General features: G+C 36.0%; 1 protein-coding gene across 1 annotated transcript in view; it reads left to right on the top strand.

Annotated features, from left to right (window-relative positions):
• RTTN (rotatin) overlaps positions 1-19072 on the top strand; it is a 290369-nt gene that overhangs the window by 15883 nt on the left and 255414 nt on the right. The window contains exons 6-8 of the mRNA XM_074202085.1: positions 5960-6074; positions 12560-12710; positions 17554-17719. Coding sequence (XP_074058186.1) covers positions 5960-6074; positions 12560-12710; positions 17554-17719 — 432 coding nt within the window. The remainder of the gene's footprint in view (positions 1-5959; positions 6075-12559; positions 12711-17553; positions 17720-19072) is intronic.

The raw sequence follows: 19072 nt of genomic DNA, 5'->3' as shown, positions 1-19072 counted from the left end.
TAGTAGTGGTGATAATGGGCATCCTTGTTTCACCCCTGATCTTATTGGGAATACCTCTAGCTTATCCCCATTGCATATATAATGCTTGTTGATTGTTTAAGATAGTTACTGCTTAATCATTCTAAGGAGCAATCCATTTATTCCTACATTATCTAGTGTTTTTAGTAGGAATGGGTGCTGTATTTTGTCAAAGGCTTTTTCAGCATCTATTGAGATAATCATATTATTTTTGTTAGGTTTGTTACTGACAGAGTTAATTATAATAGCAGTTTTCCCAATATCGAACCAGCCCTGCATTCCAGGGATAAATCCTACTTGGTGACAGTGTATTTATCCTAGTGATCATTTGCTGTAGTCTCTTTGCTAAGACTTTATTTAAGATTTTTTGCATCTATATTCATTAGGGAGATAGGTCTATAATTTTCTTTTTTCTGTTTTGACTCTTCTGGTTTTGGTATCAGCACCATTTTGTTGTCATAGAAAGAGTTAGGCAGAGTTCTGTATTCCCCTATTTTTCCAAAGAGTTTATATAGAATTGGAACCAGTTGTTTCTTAAATGTTTGATAGAATTCTCTTGTGAATCCATCTGGTCCTGGAGATTTTTTCTTAGGGAGTTCAATAATGATTTGTTGAATTTCTTTTTTTTCTTAGATAGGGTTATGTAGATATTTAATTTCCTCTTCATTTAACCTGGGCAACTTATATTTTTGTAAATATTCCTCCATTTTACTTAGTTTATCAAATTTATTGCCATTCAGTTGGGCAAAATAATTCTGAATTATTACTTTAATTTCCTCCTCATTGGTGGTGAGTTCACCTTTTTCATTTATGATACTAGCAATTTGCTTTCTTTTCTTTAAATCAAATTAACTAGAAGTTTATCAATTTTATTGGTTTTTATTGGTTCTAGATCTCTCTGAGTTACGATCTTAGCATTCAAGGTAGTTTTCAATGGACCCTCCTTTCTGTTGGCTTTTCTTCCTTTTCCATGGAGATTGTGTTGGGGAAGGGGCTGGTTCACAGAGGTTTGGTGTTGAATATCCTAGAGGCTTTGTTCACTTTGTTCACTAACTCCAAGTGGGCTGGCTAGTAAGGGGTGCCAGTTGCTTTCTCTGGAGTGTCTGTGATCTTTATTTGAGGCCCTCTCCCTAAGCCTGGAGCGGGTGTGGGGGGTGCAGCTCTATACTGTTGGGCTGGGTCCTTGGGCTTGGTATTTAGTCCCTGTGTTCAACTGAGGGAGCTCAGCTACCCACACTTGAACCTGGGGTTAAGGGGGCTGTTTCTGTGTTTGTTCTGGTAAGAGGACTTGCTGAAATTATGGAGCCCACAGCCCTGGTCCTCCAGACCAACAGAGCAAAGCCAAGTAGATTGCTATCTAGCCACATTGTGCAATTCTCTGTGCTTAAGCTCTCCTGTCCCACCTCTCACATAGCCAAAGCCTCCATGGCTGATCTTAGGTTGGTCCTTGGGCCTCCCCCCACCAGCCCTGGGCTGGCTTTCTGCTCTCTGCCTCCTGCTCACCCACGCTCCCCTGAGACAGACTTTGTTGGGAGTTTTCCTTCTTCTTTTTGATCAAATCTCTCTCTCTCTCTTTTTTAATTTAGGTTTTTGCAAGCCAAATGGGGCCAAGTGGCTTGCCCAAAGCCACACAGCTAGGCAATTACCAAGTGTCCAAGACCGGATTCGAACCCAGGCACTCCTGACTCCAGGGCCAGTGCTCTATCCACTGAGCCACCTAGCCACCCCTCAAATCTCTTTTAAGAGGTGTGATTCATATTAGCTCTGAGGGAAAGCCAGGAGACCTTACACAGTTCTTGGTTCTCTCTGCCATCTTGGCCAGAAGTCCCCTACACATATATTTGGGTAAACATGTTTACAAATTAGTAACTTTTGGCATGAGGAATTAGGAGTAAGGGTAAGAGATACATAAGAGATATTTTTTATAAAGTATCCATTGGATTCGGAAGAGCTTTTTTTCTTTGTGCTTTGTTTTATTTTGTTTTTCTTCCTCTGGATGGGGATAATATAGTCTAATCTGTCATATAGTTTTTCTAGTTCTCTGAACTGCAGAGAGGAGCTGCTTCCATCAAAGTTGTTCATCTCATAATTTTGTTGTTGATGTGTGCATTGTTCTCTTGGTTCTCTTCCCTTTGCTCAGCATTAGATCCTGTAAGTCATTCCATTTTTCTCTAGAGTTCAACCAATTTATGTTTTCTTATAGAACAATAGTTATTCCATAGTATTTGTGAACCATAACATGTTTAACCATTCCCCAATTGATGGGCATTCCCTCAATTTCTAATTCTTTCCCACTACAAAAAAGAACTGATATCAATATTTTGGAACACGTAGAACTTTTCCCATTTTTTATAATTTCTTCTAGATATAGACCCAAAATTGGAATTTCTGTATCCAAAGGTATGAATAGTTTTATTGCTCTTTTGGCATAGTTCTGTATTGCTTTCCAGGAAGGTTGAATTCTTTCACAACTCCATTAGTAATGCATCAGTGTCCCAATCCTCCCACAATCTCTCCAACACTGATCATTTTCCCTTTTTCTCATCTTGACCAATCTGCTAAGTGTGAGATGATACCTCATTGTTGTTTTAATTTGTATTTCTCTAATCAATAATGATTTGGAGCATTTTTCATATGATTATACATATATGTATGTATATAAAATTTCTTCATTTGAAAACTGTCTATTCATATCCTTTGACCATTTATTTATCAATTGGGGAATGACTTGTGATCTTATAAATTTAATCCAATTCTCTTTATATTTTAGAAATGAGACCTTTATCAGAACTTCTAGTTATGAAGATTGTTTCCCAACTTTCTGTTTTCCTTACATTGACAAAGACCTGTAGTTTTCTTATGGAAGTGAGTGTAGAAAGGGTTATTAGCTTTTTCATGAATTGGTACAGTTTTCTGCTTTTTTGATTGCTTGACCTTTTTTGAATCAACTGAAGCATAATAAATTCTACTCTGTCCATTTTAATTCTGTATTTATCTCTTATTCTTAAATGGGTTTCCTGTAAGTATCAGATTCTTGGATTCTGATTTTTAATCTATTCTGCTATTTTTTTCTGTTTTAGGGGTAAGTTCATCCTATTCACATTCAGTTATAATTAGCATTTGTGAATTTCCCTTCATTCTATTTTTACTCACTAATGTGAATAAAAATGGAGGCTTTTTATTGATATTTTCTTTTTCCACATACATGTTATGAAAGTTTTTCAACATTCATCCATATACATATGTATATTTTCAAGTCACAGAATTTCCTTTCACCCTCCCTTTCCAGTCCCTTCCCATCAGCAGCGAACAGGCAGGTTAATAATGTACATACACACTTGTGTTAAACATGTTTACAGATTAATCATTTTCAGTATGAGGAATTAGAATTTAGGGAAAGAAGTACATAAGATATTTTTCAAAAAATGTGGTGTTCATCAGATTCTGAAGGGTTTTTTTGTTTTTTTGTTTTTCTCGATGGGGTTAGCATTATACATAGTTGGTCTATTAGGTTTATTCTAACTCTCTGAACTGCTGAGAAAAGCTGCATCCATCAAGGCTGATCAACTCACAATGTTGTTAATGTGTAGAATGTTCTTTTGGTTCTGCTCCCTTTGTTCAGCTGTAATTCATTCCATGCTTTCCTAAACTGAACATTTATGATTTCTTATAGAACAATAGTATTCCATAATATTCATATACCATAACTTTTGATTATTCCCCATTTGATGGGCATCCCCTCAGCTTCCAGTTCTTTGCCATTACAAAAAAGAAATGCTATGAATATTTTGGAACATGTGGGACTTTTCCTATTTTTTATGATTTCTTCTGGATATAAGCCTAGAATTGGAATTGTTGGATGGGTATGATCAATTTTATTGCTCTTTGGGCATAGTTCTATATTGCTCTCCAGAATGGTTGGATCAGCAATGAATCAGTGTCCTAATCCTCCCACAAACTCTCCAACATCGATCATTTTACCTTTTTTTCTCATCTTGTCCAATCTGATAGATGTGAGGTGATACCTCATAGTTGTTTTAATTTGCATTTCTCAAATCAATAATGATTTGGAGCATTTTTCATAAGATTCTGTATAGCTTTAATTTCTTCATTTGAAAAGTATCTATTCATATTCTTTGATCATTTATCAATTAGGGAATGACTTGTAGCCTTATAAATTTGATGCAGTTCTCTATATGTTTTAGAAATGAGGTCTTTGAGGGTATGACTTGAGCCTGACCATTCTGAAGCATATACTTATAGAACTCTTATATTTTATCACCAGAGGTGACTGAGAGGTTTTGGCTTCTAAACTCTTAGTTGTGAGGATTGTTTCCCAGTTTTCTGCTTTCCTTCCAATTTTGACAGCATTGGTTTTATTAATACAAAAGTATTTTAATTTAGTTTAGTCAAAATCTTTCATTTTGTAATTTATAATGTACTCTATTTCTTGCTTTATCCCTTTCCATAGATCTGAGAGACAGAGTATTTCTTGGTACATTGGTATATTAATGTAGCTATGGTGTCATTCTTTATGTCTAAATCCTGTACCTAATTTGACCTTATTCTGGTATAGGATGTGAAATGTGGGTCTATGCCTAGTTTTTGCCCTACTGCTTTTTTAGTTTTCCCAACAATATTTGTCAGATAGTGAGTTCTCATTCCAGATGCTAATGCCTTTGGGTTCGTTAAATAGGAGGTTACAGTAGTCATTCACTTCTGTTTCTTTTGAACCTATCCTAATCCACTGATCCATTACTCTATTTCTTAATCAGTACCTGGCAGCTTTATACTATTGTTTTGATCTGGTAGAGCTAAGCTACCTTCCTTTATATTTTTTTTTCATCAGTTTCCTTGCTATTCTTGACTTTTTGATGCTCCAGATGAATTTTGTTACTATTTTTCCCTAGCTTGGGAATTCCATGGTAGTTTGATTGATATGGCATTGAATGAGTAATTTAATTTGGTTAGAATTGTCATTTTTATATTAGCTTGACCTAACTTGAGCAATTGTCATTTTTTCCCAGTTATTTAGATCTGATATAATTTGGGTGAAAAGTGCTTTGTAATTGTGTTTGTACAATTTCTGGGTTTGCCTTGGGAGGTAGCTTCTGAAGTATTTAATATTTTCTACAGTGACTTTAAATGGAATTTCTCTTTTTATCTCTTGTTCTTGGGTTTTGTTGTCATATATATAGGAATGCTGATTATTTCTGTGAGTTTATTTTATATTCTGCTACTTTGTTGAATTTTTTAATTTTTTTCAAGTACATGATGGAGTCTTGAGGGGAAAGGAATGAAGAAGATCTTGGGTCTCAGTGGATATCTTGGTTTCCTTGCTTAAGCTACTGCCTATCTCTCCTTGTAGTAATGTAATGCTTTATCATGACTGACTTGCTTGCCAATTAATTAGTAGCAGTTAGCTTGTAGCATGGTATTTTGTTCATGCTAGTGTTGTCTGGCCTGACTTACAAATAGATGGAAGATAAATACTACCTCATTTGTATAAGGGTATAATCCATGAGTAAAGGGATGATTAAAAGACTTCATGTGTTTGATTTTGTTGGCCTTAGGCCAATGATTTTGTGATGCCTTTAATAACAGAATAAATAGAAATAGATGTGTCCCTTAATAAAGGCCTTTCTTTCTCTTTGAATTGGCGGTCACACTGTGATTAAGGAGGAGACAGGTCTTTTGAGGATATGGCTTGGGCCTGGCTACTGGGAAGCATATACTTGTAGAACTCTTATATTTGGTCATTAGAGATGACTGAGAGGTTTTGGCCTCTAAGTTGCAAGACTGGGCAAGGTCCTGAATAATATCAGGTTGAAATTGTGAAATTGTGGTTGAAATTCTTCCTCTCTTGGAGTTGTAAAAGTATTTGATGATCTTTAGTATGCAAATTGGTTGTTTTTCTAAATAATACCTTAATTTATTTTAGTTCTTTAAGAAGTAGTAACTTCACTTTAGTCTGGAATACATGTGAACTATTAGAAGATGTTATCATGCAAGATTTTCCTCCTGAGATTTTCCTTCATCGGCCAAAAATTATTCAGGTAAGGATTTTTAGTAATATCTTTGCATTTACTAAATATTTAGTAAAATTTGTTTTTTTTAAATACCAAGCCAATATCAATAAGACAAAAACAAAGAAAATTTTATAATAATAATGATAATAATATTCCAAAATTTTTATATTGCAAAATAAAGTACAGATATATGCCAAGGACATGTAGTTTAAGAAATTGATTAGTGGCAGTCCTCATTGTTGAAAGCAGCTAAAAACTTAGCTGCCATGTAGAATATGACTTGGACTGCTTATATTTTGCATGTATGAATTGTACCGATGGAATCCTAGGCCTTGTTAAATTTGGACAGAAAGACAATATGTTACCTCTACAACATTTCTTCCTGTTACTTGTTCCTTTCTTTATGTGTATCATTCTTATTTAGGTGCTCACTTCTTGCCTGGACTATTTTTTTTTTGACTCCTGATTTTATTATTCCATTTCTTTTTTTCCTCTTTAGTCTGCAATGGCCAGGAGTAATAGCTTCCCAAGGCTAGAGTCAATTGGAATTGGTAATCATTGGAAGGAGGGTTGGTGGTAGGGATTGGGATGATGGGAGAGGTTCCCTGGCTCTGCCAGCAGCCTAGCATTTTTGTGGAGCCCTGGGTATAGTAGTAGGGGGAAAAAGAGAGGAGTACTGGGCTAAGGAGATAGAAACCATCTCAGTCCCTGCTTCATTCTCTTCTGCTGTTTCCCCAGTGGTGGAATTTTCTACAGTCTTGGAGGCTTAGAATGGAAAGGACAACTAAAAACCTCTAACAGTTTGGGTTAGTGTTTGATCCAGTTGGTTTAGAGCAGAAAAGAGACAAACTCATCAGTGTTTTACATGAGGTTCAATATAAGAGTCTGAATCCCTAGACTACCTCCATTTTCACTGAAGTATTCTTTGACAATTGCAAACCAACGTGAAAATTATGGATCTGAGCTATGAGAGGGATTATAACTAGCCTTCTTTTTCTGGATTTTCCAATTGACTAATTCTACAGGAATGCCTTTAGCTCCATCCTGGTCCTCTAGCTCAGACTTGCACAGCTCAGGCATGAAGGCATCATTGGTTATCTGCATGAGACTGTTGGACATGAGCAGTAAAATGGGAAAGTGGGTAGAGCACTGACCCTGAAATCAGGAGAACCTGAGTTCAGATCCATTCTCAGATACTTAATAGCTTTATGACCTTAGGCAAGTCACTTAATTCTGATAGCCTCAAATCCAGGATTATCTCTATAGATTTCCCCATTCATCTTTGGTCATTAGACTCAAATGATTCAGGAGGAGAAAGTGAGGTTGGTGTCTTAGCTCTGCACCTCTTCAGTCAAATCCAATTCATGTAAATGTCATGGCCTTCTTCGAGAACAAAAGACAGAAAAAATCCCATCAACATCTTGCTTTCAACCTTTCCCTTCTCCAAACTGTCCTTCACTTATCTGATCAAATAATATTCTTAAAGTAGAATTCTAACCACATTATTCTTCTGAGTAGAATAGTTCACTTAGTATCCCACTGATTAATGAAGTGGTTCTCTATTGCTTCTAATATGAAATATAGAATCCTCAGATTGTCCTTCACAATTTGATTTCAACCTGCTTCTTCAAACTTAACTCAAATGACCACCCTTAATGTAGTCTATAGTTTAGCCAAACTATATTTTCTGTTCTTTGAACTTGATGTTATATTTTGACTTTTGTGTAGCCTGGGTATACAATAAATCCCTTTTCTAGACTGTATTCCCTCCTCTCTTCTTAAACCTTGACATTCTTCAAGATGCAATTCAAGTGATAGAATCCTTTCTTGATCCTCTTTGGTTTTAATGCATTTTGCCTTCATATCCCTTGTATTTGCTTATATATTTTTATGTTGTATCTCACAGTATGAATTCCTTGGGGTAAATGCTAAATTTCTACTTTTATGTTTGTAATCCCAGTCTAGTATGGTGTCTTTTTAAAAAATATTTATTTATTCTCTTTTTGTACAAATAATGTTTTTTTATACATTAATAAAATATTCTTGTTTAAGAGTAAACAGAGGGGTGGCTAGGTGACACAGTGGATAAAGCACTGGCCCTGGAGTCAGGAGTACCTGGGTTCAAATCCGGTCTCAAACACTTAATAATTACCTAGCCATGTGGCCTTGGGCAAGCCACTTAACCCCATTGCCTTGCAAAAACCTAAAAAAAAAAAAGAATAAACAGAATACCCCCTCCCCCTACAAAATATAGACTTGCTTGAGCAATAAAGGGGAGAGAAAAAAATTAAAATAAAAAAAATAATAGTAATAGTAGATATGGATGGTGGTGCAATGGGCAGAGCCCCAGCCCTGGAGCCAGGAGCACCTGAGCCCATATCCTGCCCATACACCCAACAATCACCCAGCTGTGTGACATGCAAGCCACCCCAACCCCACTGCCCTGCAAAAACCAAAAAAAAAGAAAAAAAAGACCCAAAATAAAATAAAATGGTAATAATAGTGGGGGTGGCTGGGTGGCAGACAGAGCATTGGCCCTTGAGCCAGGAGCACCCGGGTCCGATGCGGCCTCAGACACCCAATGATCACCCTGCTATGTGGCTCCAGGCAGGCCACCCAGCCCCATTTGCCCTGCAACGCCCCCAAATAATGATAATAAAAAATGTGCTCCAGTCTTTGTTCCAACACCAACAACTCTGTCATGGGTGGATCACATTCTTTATGATAAGTCCATCACAAAAGTTACTTCCATATTTTTCCACCCTTGCCATTGCTGATCACAACTCCCTCCTTTCATATTTTTCTACTACCATGTACTATATTTTCTCTCTCCTTTCCCTCTGACTCTGTTGTAGGGTAGCTGAGTGGCGCAGCAGACAGATCCCTGGTCCTGGGGCCAAGAAGCCCTGAGCCCCCATACCACCCCTTAGGTCCAGCATCCACCTGTCCCTGTGGTCCTGGACAGGCCATCCAATCCCAGCCTCTTGCAAGAAGTAAAAAGGAAAATGTGTTATATCTGACCACTCTCCCTCCATGGTCCATCCTGTTCTCCATCACTCACATCCCCTCCTTCCCCCTGTCCCCCCCTTTTCTTCTTACTCCAGATGTCTATACCCCATTGAGTATATTTGCTGTTTCCTCTCCTAGCCACCTCTTATGAGAGCAAAGATTCCCTCATTCCCCCTTGCCTCCCCCCCTTCCATATCATTGCAATAGCTCATTGTAATAAAGAAAAATCTTATTATATGAAATATCTTGGCCTATTTGCCCCTCTCCTTTTTCTTTCTCCCCTTACATTTCCCTTTTTTTTCTATTGACTCCATTTTTACACCATATTTTATCTTCAAATTCAGCTTTCTCCTGTGCTTCAACTCTAAAAGCTCCCTCTACCTGCCCTATTAACTGAGAAGGTTCATATGAGTATTATCAGTGTCATTTTTCTATATAGGAATACATGCAGTTTATCATCATTAAGTCCCTCATATTTTCCCCCTCTCCTCCAATCTCCATGCTTCACCTGAGTCCTGTATCTGAAGATCAAACCTTCTGTTCAGCTTTGGCCATTCCAACAGGAACATTTGAAATTCCCCTGGTTCATTGAAAGTCCATCTTTTTCCCTGGAAGAAGACATTCAGCCTTGCTGGGTAGTTCATTCTTGGCTGCATTCTAAGTTCTTTTGCCTTCCAGTATATTGTATTCCAAGCCCTGTGAGCTTCCAGTGTAGCTGCTGCTAAGTCCTGTGTGATCCTGACTGCAGCTCCACAATATTTGAACTGTGTCCTTCTGGCTCCTTGTAATATTTTCTCTTTGATTTGGGAGTTCTGGAACTTGGCTATAATATTCCTAGGGGTTTTTTGGGATCTCTTTCTCAGGGGGATCAGTGGATTCTCTCCATTTCTATTTTGCCCTCTGCTTCTAGAAAATCAGGGCAATTTTCCTGTAGTAATTCTTTGAAAATGATGTCAAGGCTCTTTTCCTGATCATGACTTTCAGGTATTCCAATAATTTTTAAATTATCTTTCTTAAGTCTGTTTGCCATATCTGTTGTTTTTTCAGTGAGATGTTTTACATTTTCTTCTAATTTTTCATTTTTTTGGTTTTGAAGTAATGAATCCTGGTTTCTTGTAAATTCATCAATCTCCCTGAGTTCTATTCTTTGTCTGAAGGATTTGTTCTCCTCAGAGAGTTTTCTTATCTCTTTCCATCTGTCCAATTTTGCTTTTTAAAGCATTCTTCTCCTCAATAACTTTTTGAACTGTTTTATCCATTTGACCTAAGCTGGTTTTTAGCATGCTATTTTCTTCAGCATTTTTTTTTGCATTTCCTCGACTAGGCTGCTGACTTCATTTTCATGATTTTCCTGCATCTCTCTCATTTCTTTTCCCAGTTTTTCTTCTAACTCTCTCATTTTACTTTCAAACTCTTTTTTGAGTTCTGTCATAGCCTGAGCCCAATTTCTGTTTTTCTTGGAGTCTTTATATGCAGGAGCTTGTGCTTCCTCATCTTCAGACTGAGTATTTTGATCCTTCTTGGGCTCACAGGCAAAATATTTCTCAATGGTCTTCCTCTTATTTCTCTGCTTGCTCATTTTCCCATCCTGAGCTTGTTTTTTGGGGTGCTTTCTGAGCTTTTGGGATACTCCCACAAGGGTCTCAGTGTGTGAGGCTCTGTCCTCCCTCCTGGTCTGTGAATGACCATAAGCGCCCCCCTCTGCCACGGGGCCGAGGTGGGGGGCCCCTGTTGTTCTATGGGGGGGGGCTAGACTGGGATCAGGATCTGAATGTGGTCAGAGCCCCAGAGTCCAGTTCCAGGGGCAGAGGACAGAGCTCTGCAGTCTCTCTTCACATCCTTCCTTCAGTTCAATGGGCTCATGCCCTAGGGGACTCCTGCTTACCGGTTTCCCTTGTTTCTGTTCCTGAATCTGGGCTGCTGAAAGACCCCATTACTCCCTGTGTACCCTAAGGGCTGGGCTTCTCTTGCTTGCTCTGGCAGGAGTCCCCCACTGTTTCCCCACTTTGTGCCCGGTGCTCCCCGGGGCGTAGCTCAGGAGACTCTCCCGCTGCTGTGAGCGGTGGTTCTCAGCGCCCTGGGGCTGCCTCCGGGGGGCTGAAGTTCTTTCTCTGGTGGGCCACCCCTCTGGCGGGCCACCCCTCCGACTCTGGGGAGTAGAGCCTTTTTGCTCTTTTCCAGGTTACCTTGAGTAGGAGAACTGCCTCATTGGGTCCCTCTGTGGGTTCTGTCTCTTGAAAATTTAGTTAGAGTCCTTAGCTTATGAGTTTTATGAGAGAGAGCCTAAGACACAATCTGTTCTTGTCGCCATCTTGCCTCTGCCCCCCCCCCCCCCCCATAGTGTCTTGTATGTTGTTGTTGTTGAGTCATTTCAGTCGCGTGACTATTTGTGACCCCATTTGGAGGTTTTTTTTTTTCAGTAATGGTACTAGAGTGGTTTGCCATTTCCTTCTCTAGCTCATTTTACAGATGAGACACTAAGGCAAACAGTTAAGTGACTTTTTAGGATCACACAACTAGTTAAATGTTTGAGGCTGAATTTGAACTCATAAAAATGAGTCTTCTGTTTCCAAACCCAGTGCTCTATCTACTTGTGCTCCCAAGTTAGTCCCCATTCTGTGCAGATTAGGACCTTACTAAATACTTTTTGAATTGTCCCTTTAAATTGTTTTTATCATATCTTGACCTTGGCAGGGAATTAATGCTTATATAACCCATGGTACGTCTTCATTTATTTTGGCAATCACCAATTAGTAATGTGTAATTAGAGTAACAGTGTTGAAGGGTCATACATAAATACAGTGTTGAGTTTCTTAGTATTGTAGGTAAGGTCAATCTAAGATGAGTTGATAGTGAACTCTTTCAATATCTCAAGGCCAGTTCTATTAAATAACATAGAATTAGAGATGGGTAGAAGGCTTACTAATTTCTTAGAAGATGAAGACTTTATTCTGTTTAATTGAAATATTCTATTTTGGAAAAGCTTACATTTTTTTCTTTAGATCTTTTTTTTTTTCACATAGATTTCATGGTTAGCAAAGTTTGTCTCTTTTTCTTCAATTCTTTTCTTATCTTTTGATTTAGGTTCACTTTTGTAGCCTGATGGAATGGAAACAGTTCTGGATTTGAATTCAGGAGATCTAATCTCAAATTGCACCTCAATTGACTAGGTTACTTTATGAAAATCACTTAATGTCCTGAGCTTTAACTTTCTCATTTGTCAAAATAGGGAATAATAATATTTGAATTGTTCGCTTTATAGACATGATGTAAAGATAGCCCTATGTAGGCTGTAAACTCCTCTGTCTAAATATGTAAACTGCTGTACTATAATTTTTAGCCTTTTGTTCATGTTCTTTTAAAATAATTATGAATTTATTCCTTTTGATGAAGGACATTCATTCAACCTAAGAAAACTACACTTCCATGTAGCTTCTGTAATTATTTGCAGAAAAATCAAATAAATATATTGTTTCTATAATAATTTTTGTTATTTATTTCAGAATCTATTATCTCTGATGAATCTGGCATTTGGAAGAGAAGAGCAGCCACGCTTAGCTTTAAAAGCAGTATCATGTCTACAGCATTTGTGCACCTATTTGAGAAACAGACTTAACTTTCACAGAGATCCAGGATTTTTCTCCTTTAAAAAAGGTCTTTTTATTTATTTTTAATAGGATTCTGGCTATATGTACTACTACTACTACTACTACTACTACTACTACTACTACTACTACTACTACTACTACTACAATAGAAAAAATCCACAGTGTAAACTGCTTTGGAATAGAGATTATATAACAATATAAAATTCATTTTCTTCCCTACATAAATTCTTATATTGAAAAAGCATGACTACAAATAAATAATAGAATTACTCCAAATCTTTTTTCTCCCAATATTTGCATTTCTACATTCTCATACTGATGATAATAATGTAGTCAAGGTTTTCTTGGGAGTTAATGACTATAATTATATTTCTGGTTCCTGTTATTACTTTTGTATTTCTTATATTTTCTTCTTCTTGATATTAATTTTGCAATTTATTTCAAGGTTGAATGCTGATGATACATTAGCTTGATAATATTGGTGAGAAAGGAATAAAATGTTCATTTTCATCTTCTTGCTCACATAACTTTTATTTAGTTTTTTAAAATAGCATATTAAATGCCTTGTAGTATGAAAAAGTTAATTTTCCTGACTTCAAAGTAAGAAATTTATGGCTTTACCTGGATTATATTATGGAATTTTAGGTTTTTGTATTTTAGAGGAATTTTAGATGCCATCTGACCCAGTGTCCTTTAAAAGAGTTTTATTTATACCTTTTTTTAAAGCATTAGAGCCATTTGCCTTTAAGATTTCTCTCTTTACTACTGTTTTTGAGAGCATATTGAATAACTTTATAATAGCTTTTTTTCTACATGGCTTTCTGTTATGATTTCATAGTTGTTAACATCGGAAAAAGTTGATTTGAACACAAAAAATTATGTGTAATTATTTTGATATTCATTTCAAGAAGTTTTTTTTTTTTTATCATTTTAGGCCCAGTGTCAAATCCTTTAAGCTTTTTCAAAAAGCTTGGAAATTTCTTAAACAAAAAACTTCCTATGTGCTAGTGTTACCTTAACCTTGGCTAAAAAATTTCTTGCATAGACCAGAAAAATATTAAATGGGAAGAAAGAAATCATCAATCATGTTTTCAGTTAGTTTAATAAATGAGACAGCAGTTACAGAGAGAAAGCTCTTTCCTAGTAAGAATTATAGTAGTTGGGGAAAGCAGGTGATAGTAGTTTGAACACAACTAGTAGTTTTAGTAACACAGTAGAAACTATTAATCTTCAAGAACATCTTCAAAAGAAGATTGAGGATCTTAGTAGTAGGAAGCAATATAGAGACTGCCAAATATAGAAAACTTCTACCTAGTAGTATTGTAGAAGTCCATGGTTTCTGAGAAATTATCAATTAATTTCATAGAATATAGTTAGATTTTGTGACTTTGAACAGATAATGTCACCTCTCTGGGCCTTCTTTAATTCTTCTGTGAAATAACTATTGTAATGAATTATCTCTAAGATTCCTGTGAGGAATTGAACAGTGATGTGTTTTGTTAAAGTCAAATATTGCTCTGATATTATATTTATGCTATATTTATATAGTATTTCTTCATAATTAGTTGTGTGCATGCTTTGTATAAGGAAGGCTTTGGTTTGGTTAAAAGAATGTGAGTATAATTTTTAGAAAAAATCCACATAAACTTACACCTGAGGGAAACTTAAGCCCGGAGTCAAGTTCTATTCATGCTGTTCCACTCAGAAAGAAGCACCATCTAGTGATAAAATAAACTAAGTGTTATTAGGATATCAAAATAGCTTTTGTGACTTGTGATTCTTGGATTATGGAAATATTTTAGTTTAAAGCAGAATATGATGATATATTGATATTTTCTCTTAACATCTCACATAATTTGCTTTTTTTCACTGAGAGTTCTGATGTCATTGTTCCAGGAAATTTCTTTTCTTTTGTTCTTTTCTTTTCTTTTTCTCTTAAAGATTTTATTTTGAGTTTTACAATTTTTCCCCTAATCTTACTTCCCTCCCACCAGACCCCACAGAAGGCAATTTGCCAGTCTTTGCATTGTTTCCATGGTATACATTCATCCAGATTGAATGTGATGAGAGAGAAATCATATCCTTAAGGAAGAAACAAAGTATACGATTTAGCAAGATCAGACAATAAGATATCAGCTTTTTTTCCCTTAATTAAAGTTAATAGTCCTTGGTCTTTGTTCAAACTCCACAGTTCTTTCTCTGGATACAGATGGTATTCTCCATTTGCAGACAGCCCCAAATTGTTGCATTGATGGAATGAGAGAGAGTCCATCAAGGTGGATCATTGCCCCCATATTGCTATTAGGGTGTACAGTGTTTTTCTGGTTCTGCTCATCTCACTCAGCATCAGTTCATGCAAATCCCTCCAGGCTTCCCTGAATTCCCATCTCTCCTGGTTTCTAATAGAACAATAGTGTTCCATGTCATACACATACCAGTTTGTAAGCCATTTCCCAATTGAAGGACATTTACTTGATTTCCAATTCTTTGCCACCACAAACAGGGCTGCTATGAATATTTTTGTACAAGTGATTTACCCTTTATCCTTTTTCATCATCTCTTCAGGGTATAGACCCAGAAGTGGTATTGCTGGATCAAAAGGTATGCACATTTTTGTTGCCCTTTGGGCATAGTTCTAAATTGCTCTCCAGAAAGGTTGGATGAGTTCACAGCTCCACCAACAATGTAATAGTGTCCCAGATTTCCCACTACCCTTCCAACAATGATCATTATCCTTTCTGGTCATATTGATCAGTCTGAGAGGTGTGAGGTGTTATGTACCTCAGAGAGACTTTAATTTGCATTTCTCTAATAAGTAATTATTTAGAGCAGTTTTTCAAATGACTATGGATTGCTTTGATCTCCTCATCTGTAAATTGCCTTTGCATATCCTTTGACCATCTGGCAATTGGGGAATGTTTTTTTTTTTAAATTTGACTCAGTTCTCTGTATATTTTAAAAGTGAGTCTTTTGTCAGAAACATTAGTTGTAAAGATTATTTTCAAGTTTACTACATTTCTTTTGAAATGTGGTTTGTGCAAAAGCCTTTTAATTTAATGTAAGCAAAATTATCTAGTTTGTATTTAATGATGTTCTCTATCTCTTCCTTGGTCATAAACTGTTTCCCCTTTCCATAGATCTGACAGGTAAACTACTCCTTGATCTTCTAGTTTGTTTATAGTATTGTTTTTTATGTCTAAGTCCTGTATCCATTTGGATCTTATCTTGGTATAGGATGGTGAGGTATTGGTCCAATCTAAGTTTCTTCCATACTAACTTCCAATTTTCCCAACAGTTTTTATCAGAGTTTTTATTCCAAGAGCTGGACTCCTTGGGTTTATCAAACTATAATGATTTCCTGCTATTTTACCTAGTCTATTCCACTGATCCACCACTCTATTTCTTACCAGATAGTTTTGATGACTGATGCTTTGTAATATCATTTTAGATCAGGTAGGGCTAAGCTACTTTCTTTTGCATTTCTCTTCATTGAATCCCTGGAATTCTTGACTTTTTATTTCTCCATATGAATTTACTTACAACTTTTTCTAACTCATTAGAGTAATTTTTTGGAATTTTGATTTTAGGGCAGTAAACAGGTAGTTTAGCTTTGGTAGAATTGTCATTTTTATTATATTAGCTCGGCCTATCCATGAGCAGTTGATGTTTGCCCAGTTATTTAAATTTGATTTAATTTGTGTGAGAAGTGTTTTGTAATTGTTTTCAAAAATTTTCTGAGTCTGCCTTGGCAAATAGACTCCAGGTATTTTATATTGTCTGAGGTTACTTTGAGTATGATTTCTCTTTCTAGCTCTTCCTGCTGTATCTTGCTAGTCATATATAGAAAAGTTGAGGATTTATGAGGGTTTATTTTATAACCTACAACTTTGCTAAAATTGCTCATTGTTTCCAGTAGTTCTTTTGGATGATTTCTTGGCTTTCTCTGTCCCAGGAAATTTCAACAATCATAGTTGTTGTGTCATTATTCTAAATAATCACCAGAATTCACTAATGGAAAAATTACTTGAAAGTGCTTTTTTCAGGTAACTCAGAAGGTTCAAGTAGTCCTTGATTTGTAGTCCTGAAATTTATTATTAATACCACTGAGAGTAAAGGACTGATTGATAGTAGTTACTCAGTACCTAGTATCCCATTAGGAAAATATTTATAGTTTTGACCTAGCCAGCAGATACTTGAATGTATCTTTGCTCTACTTCTGTAGTAATCTCCTTGCTTAATGTTGGAAGTGAATTATTTTGACTGGGGAGTTTCAGATACTCACTTTAATACTTCCCACATGAAAACTATTTCTTTGCCAGACAAAACTTGAAATATATGCTAAATTAATAGAGGTATCATGGTAGAGTAGATTTAGAGTTAGGGGCCTGGGTTTTAAATTCTATATTGACACTTAATACTTACATTTGTGACATTGGCATTTTAACTGTTTTGGGCATCATTTTCTTTCTTTGGTGCTTTCTAGTTTCCAAATTTTATGTTTGTATAATAGCTGACATTTACTTTGTAATTTATATCAGGTTTACAATGTATTTCCTTTGCATTACTTACTTTTGCCTCTTAACCATTTGAGGGTAGCATAGGCTTTTTTACATATGAAGAAGTTGAGAATCAGAGATCAGTTCACTTGCCCATGGTCACAGAAATAGTAAGGATTGGACTTGACATTTGAATGCAGGTTTCTGCATGTTCTAGGTCCAATTTTTTCCATAGTACATCTTGTAGCCTTAACTTGTGACTTCAAACAGGAGACATCAGCCTAGGGATTTAAAATTGTAAAAGGTCTTTGGAAGTATTATATGTAAATACTTTTTATGTATTCAGTTAATGCATACATTAATAATGATTTTCTTATTTTTTTATTCTATTAGACACAGTTTCCCAGAATTCTTCCATGTCTTATAGTCGTGATACAAGAGGTGCCCATCATTCCCAGAATACTTCCCCAGGAAGCAGTAGCCCTAGACCTTCAGTGGTTGGACACATAGGTTTGCGCCCCAGAGGAGATGGCCAGGATTGGGATACAGTTTCTTCCAGGTGATCTTAATGAAAGTGAATGGATTATCTCTTGTTTTTTTGTTGCTGTTTATATCATAATGGGATTGTATGAAAAATCTGTGATTTTTATCAGCCAGTGAGTAAATATTTATGAAGTATCTGCTATGAGCTAGATACTATGCTAAACTCTGGAGGAATAAATCCAAAGAATAAAAAAACTCAATTCTTACTTTCTAGAACCTTTCATTCTAGGGTAGACAGTTTCTGATATGGGAACTTTCTTCACCAAAACCTCCTTTCTCAGTTTGTTTGATAAGTCCTAGGAAGTAACCTGGGGTTATGTGACTTATTGATATAGGAAATCTCTGAGATGGGACTTGAATCCTGGATTTCTTAATTACAAGGGCAACACTATGACCACTGTGTCTCACTGTATCTGTTTCTGTTTATGTCTTAGGAAAGAAGTATTTCTGTCATCTTCTCTTTGAAGCCCTATACACATATCACCTTAGCTTTAAATATTGGATGTGTTGGTGAAAAGTGTTTTAAACTTTTTTTGTAAATGCCAACATTTTAAATGCATTAAGAAATATATTCTATGAAAGAATCCTTCATGAATTCTATCATAAATCAAAAGTAATGGTCAAAAAATGAATTTAACTCCTTCTTGATTTATTTTTTAACTCAAGACTTTTCCTGTTCAATGTATTTAAAAAGAAAGTTAATCTGAATATATAGTGGTAAGTGTTGATTAACTTTAGTCCAGAAACATTTGGAAAAGATTTTATGTTAAGTATTTGAGAGACAGTATGGCATAGTAGATAGAGAGCAGACTAAGACATAAAGATCCAGATTCAAGTCCTACCTCTGATACATACTGATTGTGTATGACCCTTGATAAATTGCTTTGCCTCTTGTGTTTCGGGCAGCTCTCTGACCATCAGATGTGAGAAAATGCTGACTTGCATTGGGAGGATGAATTTCCTCACCTGGGAGTTCCTTCTACCAATGAAATAGGTCTAGTTCTTATTTCTTCTTTATAAATCATATCATTATCCTCATATAGTCTTTATAGAATATCAAATGATGATTATGGTAATTAATCAGGGATGTAGATTTTTCTTTCTATGAACTAGAGAAAGATATTATTAAATATTTTTTCCTTCTTTTTATTCTGACATCTCTATAGATTTTTTTGGGGTGGCAGCAAGGTTCCTTGTGAATTCTTCATGCTAAATATCAATATATTTTCCCTCTTCCCATGGGCTTTCCCTTAATCTTGGGATACTTTCTGTTGTGAAGAAGGCCTATCTCATTAAGTATTACTTTAATGAATAGAGCTTACTGATTTCTTTGGAATTGTGCATCTTGAAAAGGTTTATTAAAATTCCT

This window comes from Macrotis lagotis, chromosome X (genome assembly GCF_037893015.1).
Source record: "Macrotis lagotis isolate mMagLag1 chromosome X, bilby.v1.9.chrom.fasta, whole genome shotgun sequence".
NCBI classification, from domain to species: Eukaryota; Metazoa; Chordata; class Mammalia; order Peramelemorphia; family Peramelidae; genus Macrotis; species Macrotis lagotis.
This window is presented reverse-complemented; position numbering and strand designations above follow the sequence as displayed.